We start from the raw sequence: 12090 nt of genomic DNA, 5'->3' as shown, positions 1-12090 counted from the left end.
CATACACATAAAATAAAAATAATAAATAAAATGCAGCTAACAGCTGTCCATAACTCCAGTTCCAGGGCATCCGACCACCTTTTCTGTCCTCTGCGGGCATTGCACAACACAGGTGCACTTACATACATGCAGGCAATACAGGCATACACATAAAATAAAGATAACAAAATATTAAAAAAAAAAAAGAAAAAATTATAGCCCAATCATCAGAGGATTTGGGTGGAATGTGACAGTCACTGTTTTGTCTTCGGAAGATCCTCTGGCTACAGCATGATGATATTTGAAAGCCAAGCAAGGGCAGAGGCAGTGGAGACAGAAACGGATGTAGCTGTTGGGACAGTGACATCAATAGGAGGAGTCAGGCGTAGGGAAAGGGAAGAATTGTACTGCTTGGGTTTGGGGTCCCAGTAGGGCATCCATGGAAGTAGGAAATAGCAAAGGGGGACATGTTTGACCAGAAATTAATAGAAAAAGCCAGAGGGACAGCTCTAGGTGGTGGTCTGTTAACAGCCTGGAGCTTAAAGGCAAGCCAGGCTGGTTGAATGAAATTGTCTGAGATTCTAGAATCTAGGTCCTTCTTAAAGGAACTGTGCCGAAGATATTTGGAGGTAAAAATTTGTTCTGGACTTCAAATGCCAGGCTGGGGATAGAAAGAGTTTGTTCTTTTGGCAAGGGGGACCCATGAAAGGATTTGGAGCCAGGAAGAGAACTGTTTTTAGAGTAGGTGCCTATCCTATATAGCATACTCCTTCCTACTCCCCAGGAAGCCTGCTTTTGTGGCTGAGCCCTGGTCAAGCCCTACTGTGAAGACTTAACCCTGTGCCCTATGTGTGTGTGCTGTACAATTCTGAGGACGTATGAGGGGAGACTGGTCTGCCTTAATCAGATAAAGCAGAAGAACCAATTGAGCAGGCTTCAGCTGCTGCCCCCTCCACTGATCCCTGGGCTGTCATTGATTCCTTTGACCCTACTTACCACCTTCCCTCTCCTGCTTTATTCCTATCCTCTCACCTCCACTCCAGAAGCATGTGTGCGATTTGCACACAAACACATGCACAGTCACTTTCAAATACAAACACACCACCGCCCATTGGGCATCAGGCTTCTAAGTGGGGTGTGAAATACAATTTCCATGAGTGCTGGCGTCTGCTCATTAAACACTTCCCTTTGCAGCTCCCTAGTGCCTCTTACAGCCTGGCCTTTGACACTCTTGTCCCCTCCCCTGCTTTAAAGGCACCATATTTGCACAGAAGGGTAAGTGGTCTTGATATCTGTATTGTGCCTTAACAGGCTCTGCAACTTTCTGGCCTCCCAGAAAGCCCAAAAGAGCCTGCTGCCCAGACAGGTCCAGGCAGGACTTAGCATGGCCTCCTGCTGCAACTTCAATCCGAATCACCAGGCCTAGGGACTAGATAGAGAGAGACAAACCTTCTCTCCCGCCCGTCCCCCAACAGCCATGGTGACAGCTGCGGTTACAGGCAACAGCAGTTATAGGCAACAGGGCTAGGTTCTTGGCCTCCCTCTCCAGGCCTCTGCTTGTGACAGAGGGAGGGGACTAGACAGGGGTCCCAGCATGGGGGTCTGGAGGGAGTCAGAGGATAGAAAGCTCTGGGCACCCAGCCCCACCCCAGCTCTCTGGGACTTGGCTTGGCCAAGCCTCCACATCTGGCAACAGAAACTTGAGCCTCAAGCGTGTCATCTTCATAAGACAACAGCTCTGTCTCCAAAACACTTTCCCATATGTTTGCTTCCAGCCCTGAGAAGATGGGTGGGGCAGGATAATTAATCTGGATTTGCAGATGGAGAAATGCAGCTCAAATCTGGGATTTGGGAGCAAGATTCTGGGAGCAGGAGCTAGTGTCAAAGTAAAGGTGGGAACAGAAGAGACACTTTCTAGAAAACAGCCAATCCTGGAAAAAGAGGGGAGTGCTCCTCCCTTCCCCCACCCATTTCCCAACAGGCAGGGAAAAGGCCCCTGCAGGAGCTTGTAACCCACTTTCCTGGGAAGATGGTAATAATGAGGATATTAGCTAGCTAGGGTTTTTGTTTGTTTTTGAGACAGGTCTTGCTATTTAGACCAGGCTGGCCTAGAACTCATTATCCTCCTGCATGATTTGAATGCTGGGAGCTGGGTCACACAGTTGTCATCAAGCTGAAGGTGTGTGCCACCATACCTGACCCGATTAGCTAGCGTTTTTTGAACATTTAATATGGGCAGTGTTTTAAAGGTTTCACATACAATAAACCTATGTGGTCATGACTTTCATTTTATAAATGAAGAAACTAGTTGTGGGGGACCTTTCCAGCCCATGTCTGTTTAAGAAGGCTGAACCCAGAAGCATGGCTTTCTTCCTACAACTAGGCTGCTAGAACCCAACCCAAGGAAGAACTAGGGACCACACCACTGCTGAGCCCAGCCCATAGCTTAGAAAAATGCTCACTGACACTGTGGCCCCCAGGTTGGTCAGATAGAGAGAGGGATAAAGGGGCAGAGATGAATGGAAGGAGGTGAGAAGGTCTCATTGTGGGGCTCTAGGAAATGAGCTCCCAAAACTTCCTGTTGTGCCTCAGATGGGTGCTGGAGGTCCCCGACTTACAGTGCCAAGTCAACAGCTTAGCAGAGGTCCAGAGCACATACATGGTTTGGGATGTTTCAGGTCAAGTGGCAGAAGGATGACATGGACCACAACCTTAACTTCTTCTCTGTGTCATCTGACGGCAGGATCGTGTCATGGACACTCGTAAAGGTACCTATTTCCCAGAAAGGGTCATGGAGGGGTGGATGGGGAGTGGGAGGACCTAAATAGCAAAGAGCTACAGAACCAGCCTAGCCCTTCTGCCCTCTACATCCCTCTGTTATTGCAGAGTGAGCTGGTTCACATAGATGTCATCAAGCTGAAGGTGGATGGCAGCACGACAGAAATCCCCGAGGGACTGCAGTTACACACTGTGGGTAGGAGCCCAGCCTCATACTTCCTGACCAGGCCATTCAGCCTCCACACCCCAGAATCGGTGACAGTGGCCTCTGTATTCCCCAGTACTCCCTCCTCATTTGTGCTGGAGCCCAGACAACAGGAGACAGAAAAGCCCAACGTTGTGGGCTGAGTCCCTGGACACTGGTAGACTCTCCCCTCCCCTCATTCAGGCTGCTCTCTTCCCAATGTGCTGTGCAGACCCTGTTCTTCTTTATGCAGATCAGGTGCTGCTATGCAGATCCATCCCTGTTTATGCAGATCAGAGCCCTGTTTACCCAGATCCTGTCCCTGTTTACTCAATTCCTACCCTGTTTATGCAGACTCTATCCCTGTTTGCATAGACCATGTCCCTGTTTGCAGACCACCATCCCTGTTTACCATGACCCTGACCCTATTTAACTCAATTCCTGCCTTGTTTACTCAGGCACCCATTCCTGTCTGCAGAACCCTTGGTGTTTGCAGAGTCCTAACTGCCTGGGACAAGCAGGCTGGAGGTCCGGTTTCTGTCTGCCTGGCCTGGTCCCAGCCCTCACAGAGGCCCCAGTTTTATCTGTCCTGGGAGGAGCTGGGAGGCTCCCTCACTAAGTCTGTTCTCTCCTCTTCTAAGGCTGTGGCACTGCCTTTGACTTCCACAAAGAGATCGACTACATGTTCTTAGTGGGCACAGAGGAAGGGAAAATCTACAAGGTGAGGCAGCACCTCACAGGGCTACTTGGACCTAAGCACCTAGAGAGCTTGTAGTACTCAGCAAATCCTGTTCTGACAGGTCTTAGCATTCACTGTTCTACAAGCTTTCTTCGGGAAAAAGAATACATTTATTTAAAAAAAAATTTTTGTGTGTGTGTGTGTATATGATGTATGTATGAGCATGCTCATTTCAGTGTACACGTGGAGGTCAGAGGACACTTTTTGGAGTTGGTTCTCTTCTACCTTTACATGGATTCTGGAGATCTGACTCTGGTCTTCAGAATTGGCAGCAAGCACTTCTACCCACTAAACCATCTTGCTGGCCCAGAAGAAAGACTTCCCTGACGAAAACTTCAATACATTTTAGAAAATATTTATTGGAGGGGAAGGGCATGCATGCCAAGATGCATGGGCGGAGATCAGAGGATGACTTGCAGGGATCAGGTTCTCTCCTTTTACCGTGGTTCTAAAGATTGAATGCAGGTTATCAGGTTTAGTAACAAGCACCTTTCTTTACCTGCTGAGCCATCTCTCTGGCCCAAGAATGCTTTTCTTGATTGGCCTGGATAGTAGAAACAGGGACTACCTGCAGGAAAGGTGATGGAGCCTCTAGAGGGTGACTTGAACCTAGCGCAGTCTTTCCCTCTGAGCCTTGCCTCCTTTCTAGGAGGCAGACTTGGGTGTTGTGGCTGAGGGCAGCTAGGCTATTCTGAGTAGACTTCCTGGAGGAGATCTGAACTTGAGCTGGGGTTTGAAGGCCAGGTATCAAGCAGACAGATCTCTGAACACCAGGTGCATTCCTGTCAGCAGGATACAACCTCACAGCCAATTTCTACCATGTCTCAGTGTTAGTAGGTGAACATCCCTCTGAACATCCATCTGTCCAGAAATAGCTCTGCTGTGAGCTTTTCCTAGGCTCAGAGACTCAGAATGTTAATTACAGGCAGCCTCCCAGGAGCCCCAGAGGCCCAGCCTGAGCTGGTCTGAATGCAAAAGAGGTCCCCACTCCCTCTGCCCCTCCCCTCTCTACTGAGGCTAGAGTGAAAGAAAAACTAGTCACTTTGTCTCCTGGAGGGAGGGGGAAAGGCTTGTTGGCCAGGTCAGACACCAAATGGGAAATGTGGGGATCTGAGCCTGCTCCTGGCTCTGTACCTGCTCTTACCTGCACAAGGTGGGATACTCCTCACAGTGGCACAGAGTTATCTGGGCTGCAGTGAACCCAGCGCTCAGTCTGTCCAAAGGCTCTGGCCTGGAGAAATGGCTAGACCGCAAGTGCAAACCTCACCAAAGGTTGGAGACCTTGGGGCAGAAAGAGAAGGCCTTTCTTTTATGTATATGTACATAAGCTATATTTTATGTGTATGAGTGTAATGCCTGCATGAACATAGGTGTACCCATGTCGTGCAATGCCCTCGGAGGTCAGAAGAGGGTGTCGGATCCCTGTGAAATGGAGTTACAGACAGTTGTTAACAGCCTTGTGGGTGCTGGAAATTGAACCCAGGTCCTCTGCAAGCGCAGCCTGTGCTCTTAACTGCTGAGCCATCTCTCCAGCCCCCAGAAGGCCCTTCTTACTGGGCTGGAATCCCTTGGGCTCAGATATTTCTTCTCACCCTCCAAGGCTTCCCTGCCAAGCCTGAACCCTAGCCAAGTGCTTCCTTTCCCTTTGAGGGTCGGGAGGGTAGAGACAAGACAGGGAGAGAAAGAGGAGAGATAAATAGTGCCTCACTAGTATGAAAATACAGTGGGAATGGTATTAGCCCAAAAACATACTGAAAAATGACACATACACTATCTCTACATGAGTCCGTGTGAAGACTACATGATAAGAAACAGTGCCAGACAGGAGAAACCGTCCTTTGAGTTGTTGGCCAGGGTAGTCCAAGAGATTCCCAAAATTACACAGGCTATTGCCACAGTCCTTGATTTCCTCCCAGAACTTGAAAGTAAGACCCTATTGCTGAAGACAGGACATACTTTGACCAGACAGGAGAAACCTTCCTTCAAGTTGTTGGTCAGGGTAGTCTAAGAGATTCCCAAAATTACACAGGCTATTGCCACAGTCCTTGATTTCCTCCCAGAACTTGAAAGTAAGACCCTATTGCTGAAGACAGGACATACTTTGGACACAGGATTTAGAGCAACGGAGCTGGAACTGACCTGGAAGCCACCTCCTCTGAAGGCTAGTTCTCATAGCTTTTGAGAGCACTGTACAAGCTGGTAAAAGATAACATCAATCAAAGGTCCAAACCCAGCTTTGGCCTAAAAACCACATCAATAACCAGCACAGAAAACAACATTGGTGCAGTAGTGGCACTTTTATCTTGGGGGTAATCAACAGCTACCTAATTGGACTTAAAGCCCACTCAGTGGGAGGAAACCCATGTGTGGTACTGTAAACCTAGCCAAATACAAATAGCTGGAGAGGTCATAGCTCTTAGAGAAAACTCCAAGGTTGTCACATCCCTAGACAAATGTAATATGGATCCTTAAATCTATAGACAAGTATCCCAGTCACCACCCATCAAAGAAGCTTCTTTTTCAAGAGACAGAGATAGTTATAAAGTTCCACAACTGGTCACACACAGAGATTGTCTATGAATTGCCCAAGCTTAAGTGGCACATCTAGGATGCAACCTCTACACCTAAGGTTCATGGAACATAGAACAAGGGATAAAGGGAACACTAGTGCATCTTTCAATTCTCATCAATGAAGCTCCTTCATGCAACAGAGGACCAGGAACACAAAAGGCCACAAATGGCCAAAATACAGAGAATAAGAGTCTGCAGAGTGTGGGTCCTTGGACAGGACTCCTATACTAAAATCCATTCACCCAGGGCTCAGGGATCATTTTGGAAGAAGGGGCAGAAAGATTATAAGAGCCAGAGAGAAGGTGCTTGACCATACGGAAATAGTCCTACAGGCTCTTGGGACCCTTCTCATACAAACCTACAGCAATGGTGTCAGCACACATAAGACCCATGCAAATTTAAGCAGACAAAAATCTAGCACACAACTGTGGAAATGAACGGCAGGTTCCAATCTTTTTCAAAGAATTACTGGCAGCTGATTACTACTGGGTGACAATGAGCTGATCTTCTTAAAGGGAGGGACTCTTGTTAGACTGACTAGATCCCAGTGGATGAACATGCACTGAAGGACATCTGGGGACACTAACTTTACATGATAGCCTTAACACAAGTGACAGACGGTATGAACTCCAGAGGGGGGGACTATGAGAAGGTACCAAAGGGGAAGAGGGTATAAAGATGATTTTCTGTAAGAAATACACAAAAATTTAATAAAAATTTAAATAAAAAGAAAGCACCACAGCCCAGTGGTGGCAGTGAGGTGGGGTAAGGACCCAAGAGGAGGCTCAGGTGTGATGTGGATGCTCCAGGTCCACCAGGGAAAGCTGGCTGCTGACTTTTCTTTCCATATTGATCCCAATTTTCTCCCAACCCCCAACCCCACCACAGTGCTCTAAATCCTACTCTAGTCAATTCTTGGACACCTATGATGCTCACAATATGGCAGTGGATGCTGTGATCTGGAATCCATTCCACACCAAGGTCTTCATGTCCTGCAGCTCTGACTGGACAGTGAAGATCTGGGACCACACCATCAAGTGAGGGCCTGCCCTGGACCCTGCCTTGCCCTCGGTCTTCCCTTGGGCTCTGGCATTGTGAGCTCTCTGTGCCATGGGCTTCACCCTTCTACCACTGCAGGACCCCCATGTTCATTTATGACCTGAACGCAGCTGTGGGTGATGTGGCCTGGGCACCATACTCTTCCACTGTGTTTGCAGCAGTCACCACAGATGGGAAGGTGAGTGGCCCCTTCCTCACCCCTAGAAAGCCCACCACATGCTACCCCAGGTCAGTAGGGAATGGTAGGACATAAAGACTATGTATTTCAAGGGCCAGACTGTGCAGCTGTGCTAGAGAGGCATCATTTATCACAGGAAGCCTCAAAGAAGGAACAGGAGTGTTCACAGCAAGGGAGAAAGTGGGAGGGGGAGGTAGAGGGTGGCTAGCCTATGGGTCAGTCACTGATCTGTGACTTAACTACTGCCTGTACAGTGAGTGTCCACCTCCAGAAGTGTACAAGCTGGAGGTGGACATTCTCGTCGTGTGAGAGGGGTCTATTCAACACAGAACTGATGAAAGTGCAGAAACAAACCTTTTGTGAGAGTATTCTTAGATGCAAACTCGTTTTCCTTACAGAACTTGATATAAACTGAAAAGCTGCCCCCAGGAAAGAATATAGTGATTAAAGCATCACCCTCAAGTCAGTCAGCCATCTAGTCCCTGAACACGTGTTTACTGAGGGCCAACCATGGTGCCTGCTCCAGGCTAGGCTCTGGGGATTCAGGCACCTGCTGCGATGGAGCTTCCGTTATAGTGGAGGGGAAAGAAAAAAAAGCAGCAACACACAAATCCCCACAGTGTTAGGACAGAGGACTGAAAGAGGGTGGTATATGAGCACAAATGTTTATAGCAGCAGTATTCACAGCAGCCAAACAACGAAACAACCCGGTGTCCATCAAGTGATGAATGGATAAATGAAATGCAGTGTGTTTGCGAAAGTGTCAGGAGTCAGCAGACAAGGGATGAAGAACTAGTACATGGGACATGGACATGAAAACTTTTATCTAAGTAACATAGCTAGACACAAAAGAAAAATACATGGTGTGTCTGAAATTGATTTGCCTAGTATGCCTTAAATATATTATGTCAAACAAGGCAAATCTATAGTGATGGAGAGTAGATTTGTGTTTGCTTCAGATCTAGAGAGGTTGAAAAAAATGGGGCGTGCGAATGAGTACAAATTTTATCTTGGAGGTCAAGAAAACATCCAAAAATTGGCTGTGGTTGTGGTTTGATAACTGAGTATGTTAAAAATCAAGAAGGAAAGCTAGGTGTGGTGGTACACGCTTTTAGTCCCAGCACTCAGAAGGCAGAAGCAGGTGGATCTCTGTGAGTTCAAGGACAGCCTGGTCTACATAGTGAGTTCCAGGACAGCTGGGGCTACAGGGAGACCCTGTCTCAAAAAGACCAAAATTAATTAAATAAATAAATACTAAATAAATAAATAATCAAGAAGTATATACTTTAAATACTTTCAATGGATGAACCTTATAGTATGTGAATTATATCTCAATAAAGCTGTTGTATTAAATAGGGAGCCAGGCTTGGTGGTGCGTGCTTATAATCCCAACATTAAGAAGGTGGAAGCTGGAGGATTGAGAGTTTGGTGCTAGCCTGGGTTATATAATAAATGCCAAGCTAGACTGAGCTATATAGTGAAAACCTGTCTAGAGACAGAATGAGAGGGGTGGGGAGAAGAGGAGAGAACAGAAGAGAGGAGAGAGGCAGGAGGGAGGGGAGAGGGAGAGGGGGAGAGAGGAGAGGAGTGGGAGGGGAGAAAAGGTTTAGGCTTCTTGGGACCGGCTTCGAGGTGACAAGGTGGCCTTGTGAAGATGGGGAGCGGGAGCTGTCCACACTGATGGAACAGGGCACACAAATGCCCTGAGGTGGGAATGAAACCCCTTGAGGGGTTTCAGGGACAGGAAGGCAGTGTGGCTGGGCTGTAGTAAGCAAAGAAGAAAGAGCTTGAGATGAGAGTGAGGGAGGACTTGGGGTAGCACATGGAATCTAATTCCAAGGAGACTCTGGAAAGATTTTTTTTTTTTTTTTGTCTTTTTGAGACAGGGTCTCCCTGTAGCCCCAGCTGTCCTGGAACTCACTGTGTAAACGAGGCTGGCCTTGAATTCACAGAGATCGGCCTGCCTCTGCCTCCTGAATGCTGGGATTAAAGGTGTGCGCCACCACGACCAGCGGAAGGATTTTTTTTTTAAGGGACGCCTGAGTGCTGCCTGAGGGATGGACTGTAGAGGGGCAAGAGTGGAAGCTGGGAGGTTGGGTAGGGGGCTGTCACGGCAAGCACCGATAGCGGTTTGGAGATAGCATCAAACGTTTACTGGGCACTTAGACATCAAGCTCTGTGTGAGCACTTTGAATTTATTAGCTGGGATAAACGTCTGGCTCTGCCACTTACTAGCAAGTTGGCCTCCAAGAACTTCTAACTCCTCATTTATAAAAGGGATAATAACAGAACCACCTTATGGAGTGGCTGTGAGGGGTATAATTAGATGGTCCAGTCTTGTAGCACTCATGCCCAGAGCCTGGTACATTTTAAATATGTCAGACTAGATAATAGACGTGGTAAGTATGTTAGACTAGATAATAGTAGCTGCTGTTGTTTTTTCTTAATTTTTTATTTAAAGTTGGCTTACAAAGTCATGGGTTCCATTAAGACATTTTCATAAATATATGTCATTACTTTGTTCTTATCTTCTTCCTGCTCTGTCCTCTCTTACCCCCTCTTATTGATCCTCTTTGTCACCTCAGATAGTCTCCCCTCCACTTTCAGATCACACATACTCTATAGTGCTGTAATATTTATTCTGTATAGACTTAAAATTTCTCCTACTTGTTTTTTTTAGATGGGTGTCTTCCTGTAGCCACAGCTAGCCTGGAATTCTTTATGTAGACCAGGCTGGCCTTAAAGTCACAAAGATCCACCTGCCTGTACCTCCTGAGTGCTAGGATTAAAGATGTATGGCACCACGCCCCACTCTCATAAACTTTTTTATTCTCACTCCCTCAGTCACAGGAAGAAAGTAAACAGATAAAAATTCCTTTTCCTACTGCCTCTAGCTCTGGTGTGCTAACCAGTAGCCTTCTGTAGTGTCCCCAGAAAGTCCAGGAGCTAGTTCCTCTAACATGGGAGACAAGGGCTTCATTTATTCCTGACTGAGATGACCCCAACTTCATAGGCACACGTCTTTGACTTGGCTGTCAACAAATATGAGGCTATCTGCAACCAGCCCGTGGTGGCCAAAAAGAAGAATAAGCTTACCCATGTGCAGTTCAATCCCATCCACCCGATCATCATCGTGGGTGATGACCATGGACATATCACCTGTCTCAAGCTCTCTCCCAATCTGAGAAAGATGCCAAAGGTATGGGTTCTGGGGGTCTGGGCTGCCACAAGAGATAAGGGGGTTGGAAAGGAGGAGCCAGGGGCCACCCCAAGTTTCTGGCTATAGAAGGACTCAAAGAAGGACAGTCCCTATCAGGTATCATTGCCTGAATGAGGTCAGGAAAAACAGGTTTGTGAAGAAACATCAGTGTGATCTGCTGTATCTGAGTTACCTATAGGGTCCAGGGGGTGATTTCCAGTAAGTGAGCAGGCTTTGAGCACAGGGGAGGCGAGGGTGAGGGCATTTATTGTTTATTGGAAGCAGGATGTTGTGGGTATGACAGGTCATCTGGGCAAGGGACCTGAGGCTTATCTGTAAGTTTCACTGCTCGATTTACAGTTTCAGCTCCAGTGGTCTCTGAGCTGGGAGCCATGGGGCTACACTGGGAAGGAGGAAATGAGCCATGAGCTGGGTAACTAGGTCAGTAGTTATACAGTCTTCCTTTGAGCTCTGGTTTCTGTTTCTGGGGTCTCTAATGGTGACAAGACCCTCCCCAGAGCCCAAGGGCCCCAAATGTAGGCCATGGAGCCCAGAGCCATGACCTTAAATCTAGCTGAGTCTGAATTGAGACTTAAGAACTCAGACCTCACCGCACAGGCCTTAGACGCTAAGAGCTCCTGGATCCAACTTAAATACAGAGTTCATCTGGATGTGAAAAATGGAAGTGGCTCTTTGCTTTCTGTCTAGCTTCTGGTCCACAGTCAGGATTGGCCAAAGTGCACTGGTAACTGAACTTCCGGTTGCAATTTGAGGCATGTACTGCAGTTGGAGGCAGGGGCTGGTACTTACCTCTTCAGCTATTGTCTTCTGCCCCACTGTGCCCCTAACCCAGCCAGGGACTGTGCACTAGCCTTTAGCTACTGGCATGTCTATTCCCCACCAAGTCCAGGGAGGCATGGGCTGGGTTTATGGCCAGGCCTGTAATTGTAGCCAGCTGGGGGAGGGGGTGGACTTGGCTATAAATACTCAGAAGGCTGCTAAGCGCCTGCAGCTGTGGCCCACAGGCTGCGGTGGGCTTTGGGGGAGTCGGGCGTGGTCTGAATCTCTTTGCTGAGCCCAGCTCCTTGTCCTCAGGAGGGGAAAGGAAGCTGCAAAATTTGTGGAACAGATAAAATCTGTTCTTAATTTAAGAGGGCAGGCTTAAGCTGGCAGAGCTGGACAGCACTCTGGGAGGATGCTGGTCACTCTTTGGGAGAGGGGCATAGCCCTGGCACCATGAGGGTGGTAGATATGGCAAGCAGTCCTACTTGCTATGATTGGAAGATCCACAGAGGCAAGATCTCTCACAGTTCCATTTCCTCACAGAGCAAGGGTCAGACATGGCTAAAGGAACTGACCTCATGAATCTGGAAACCGAACTCCCCAAGGATCTGAGTAGGGAC

At 47.8% G+C, this 12090-nt stretch overlaps 1 protein-coding gene across 1 annotated transcript in view; it reads left to right on the top strand.

Moving 5' to 3' along the window:
• The window catches only part of Dnai1 (dynein axonemal intermediate chain 1), a 78767-nt gene that overhangs the window by 64790 nt on the left and 1887 nt on the right, over positions 1–12090 (top strand). Inside the window, exons 14-19 of the mRNA XM_008842449.3 lie at positions 2658–2747; positions 2866–2953; positions 3583–3662; positions 7140–7288; positions 7389–7488; positions 10502–10687. Of these exons, the coding sequence (XP_008840671.1) occupies positions 2658–2747; positions 2866–2953; positions 3583–3662; positions 7140–7288; positions 7389–7488; positions 10502–10687 (693 nt within the window). The remainder of the gene's footprint in view (positions 1–2657; positions 2748–2865; positions 2954–3582; positions 3663–7139; positions 7289–7388; positions 7489–10501; positions 10688–12090) is intronic.

The sequence above is a fragment of the Nannospalax galili genome, unplaced genomic scaffold, assembly GCF_000622305.1.
Source record: "Nannospalax galili isolate Female #2095 unplaced genomic scaffold, S.galili_v1.0 scaffold341, whole genome shotgun sequence".
In the NCBI taxonomy this organism is placed as follows: domain Eukaryota; kingdom Metazoa; phylum Chordata; class Mammalia; order Rodentia; family Spalacidae; genus Nannospalax; species Nannospalax galili.
This window is presented reverse-complemented; position numbering and strand designations above follow the sequence as displayed.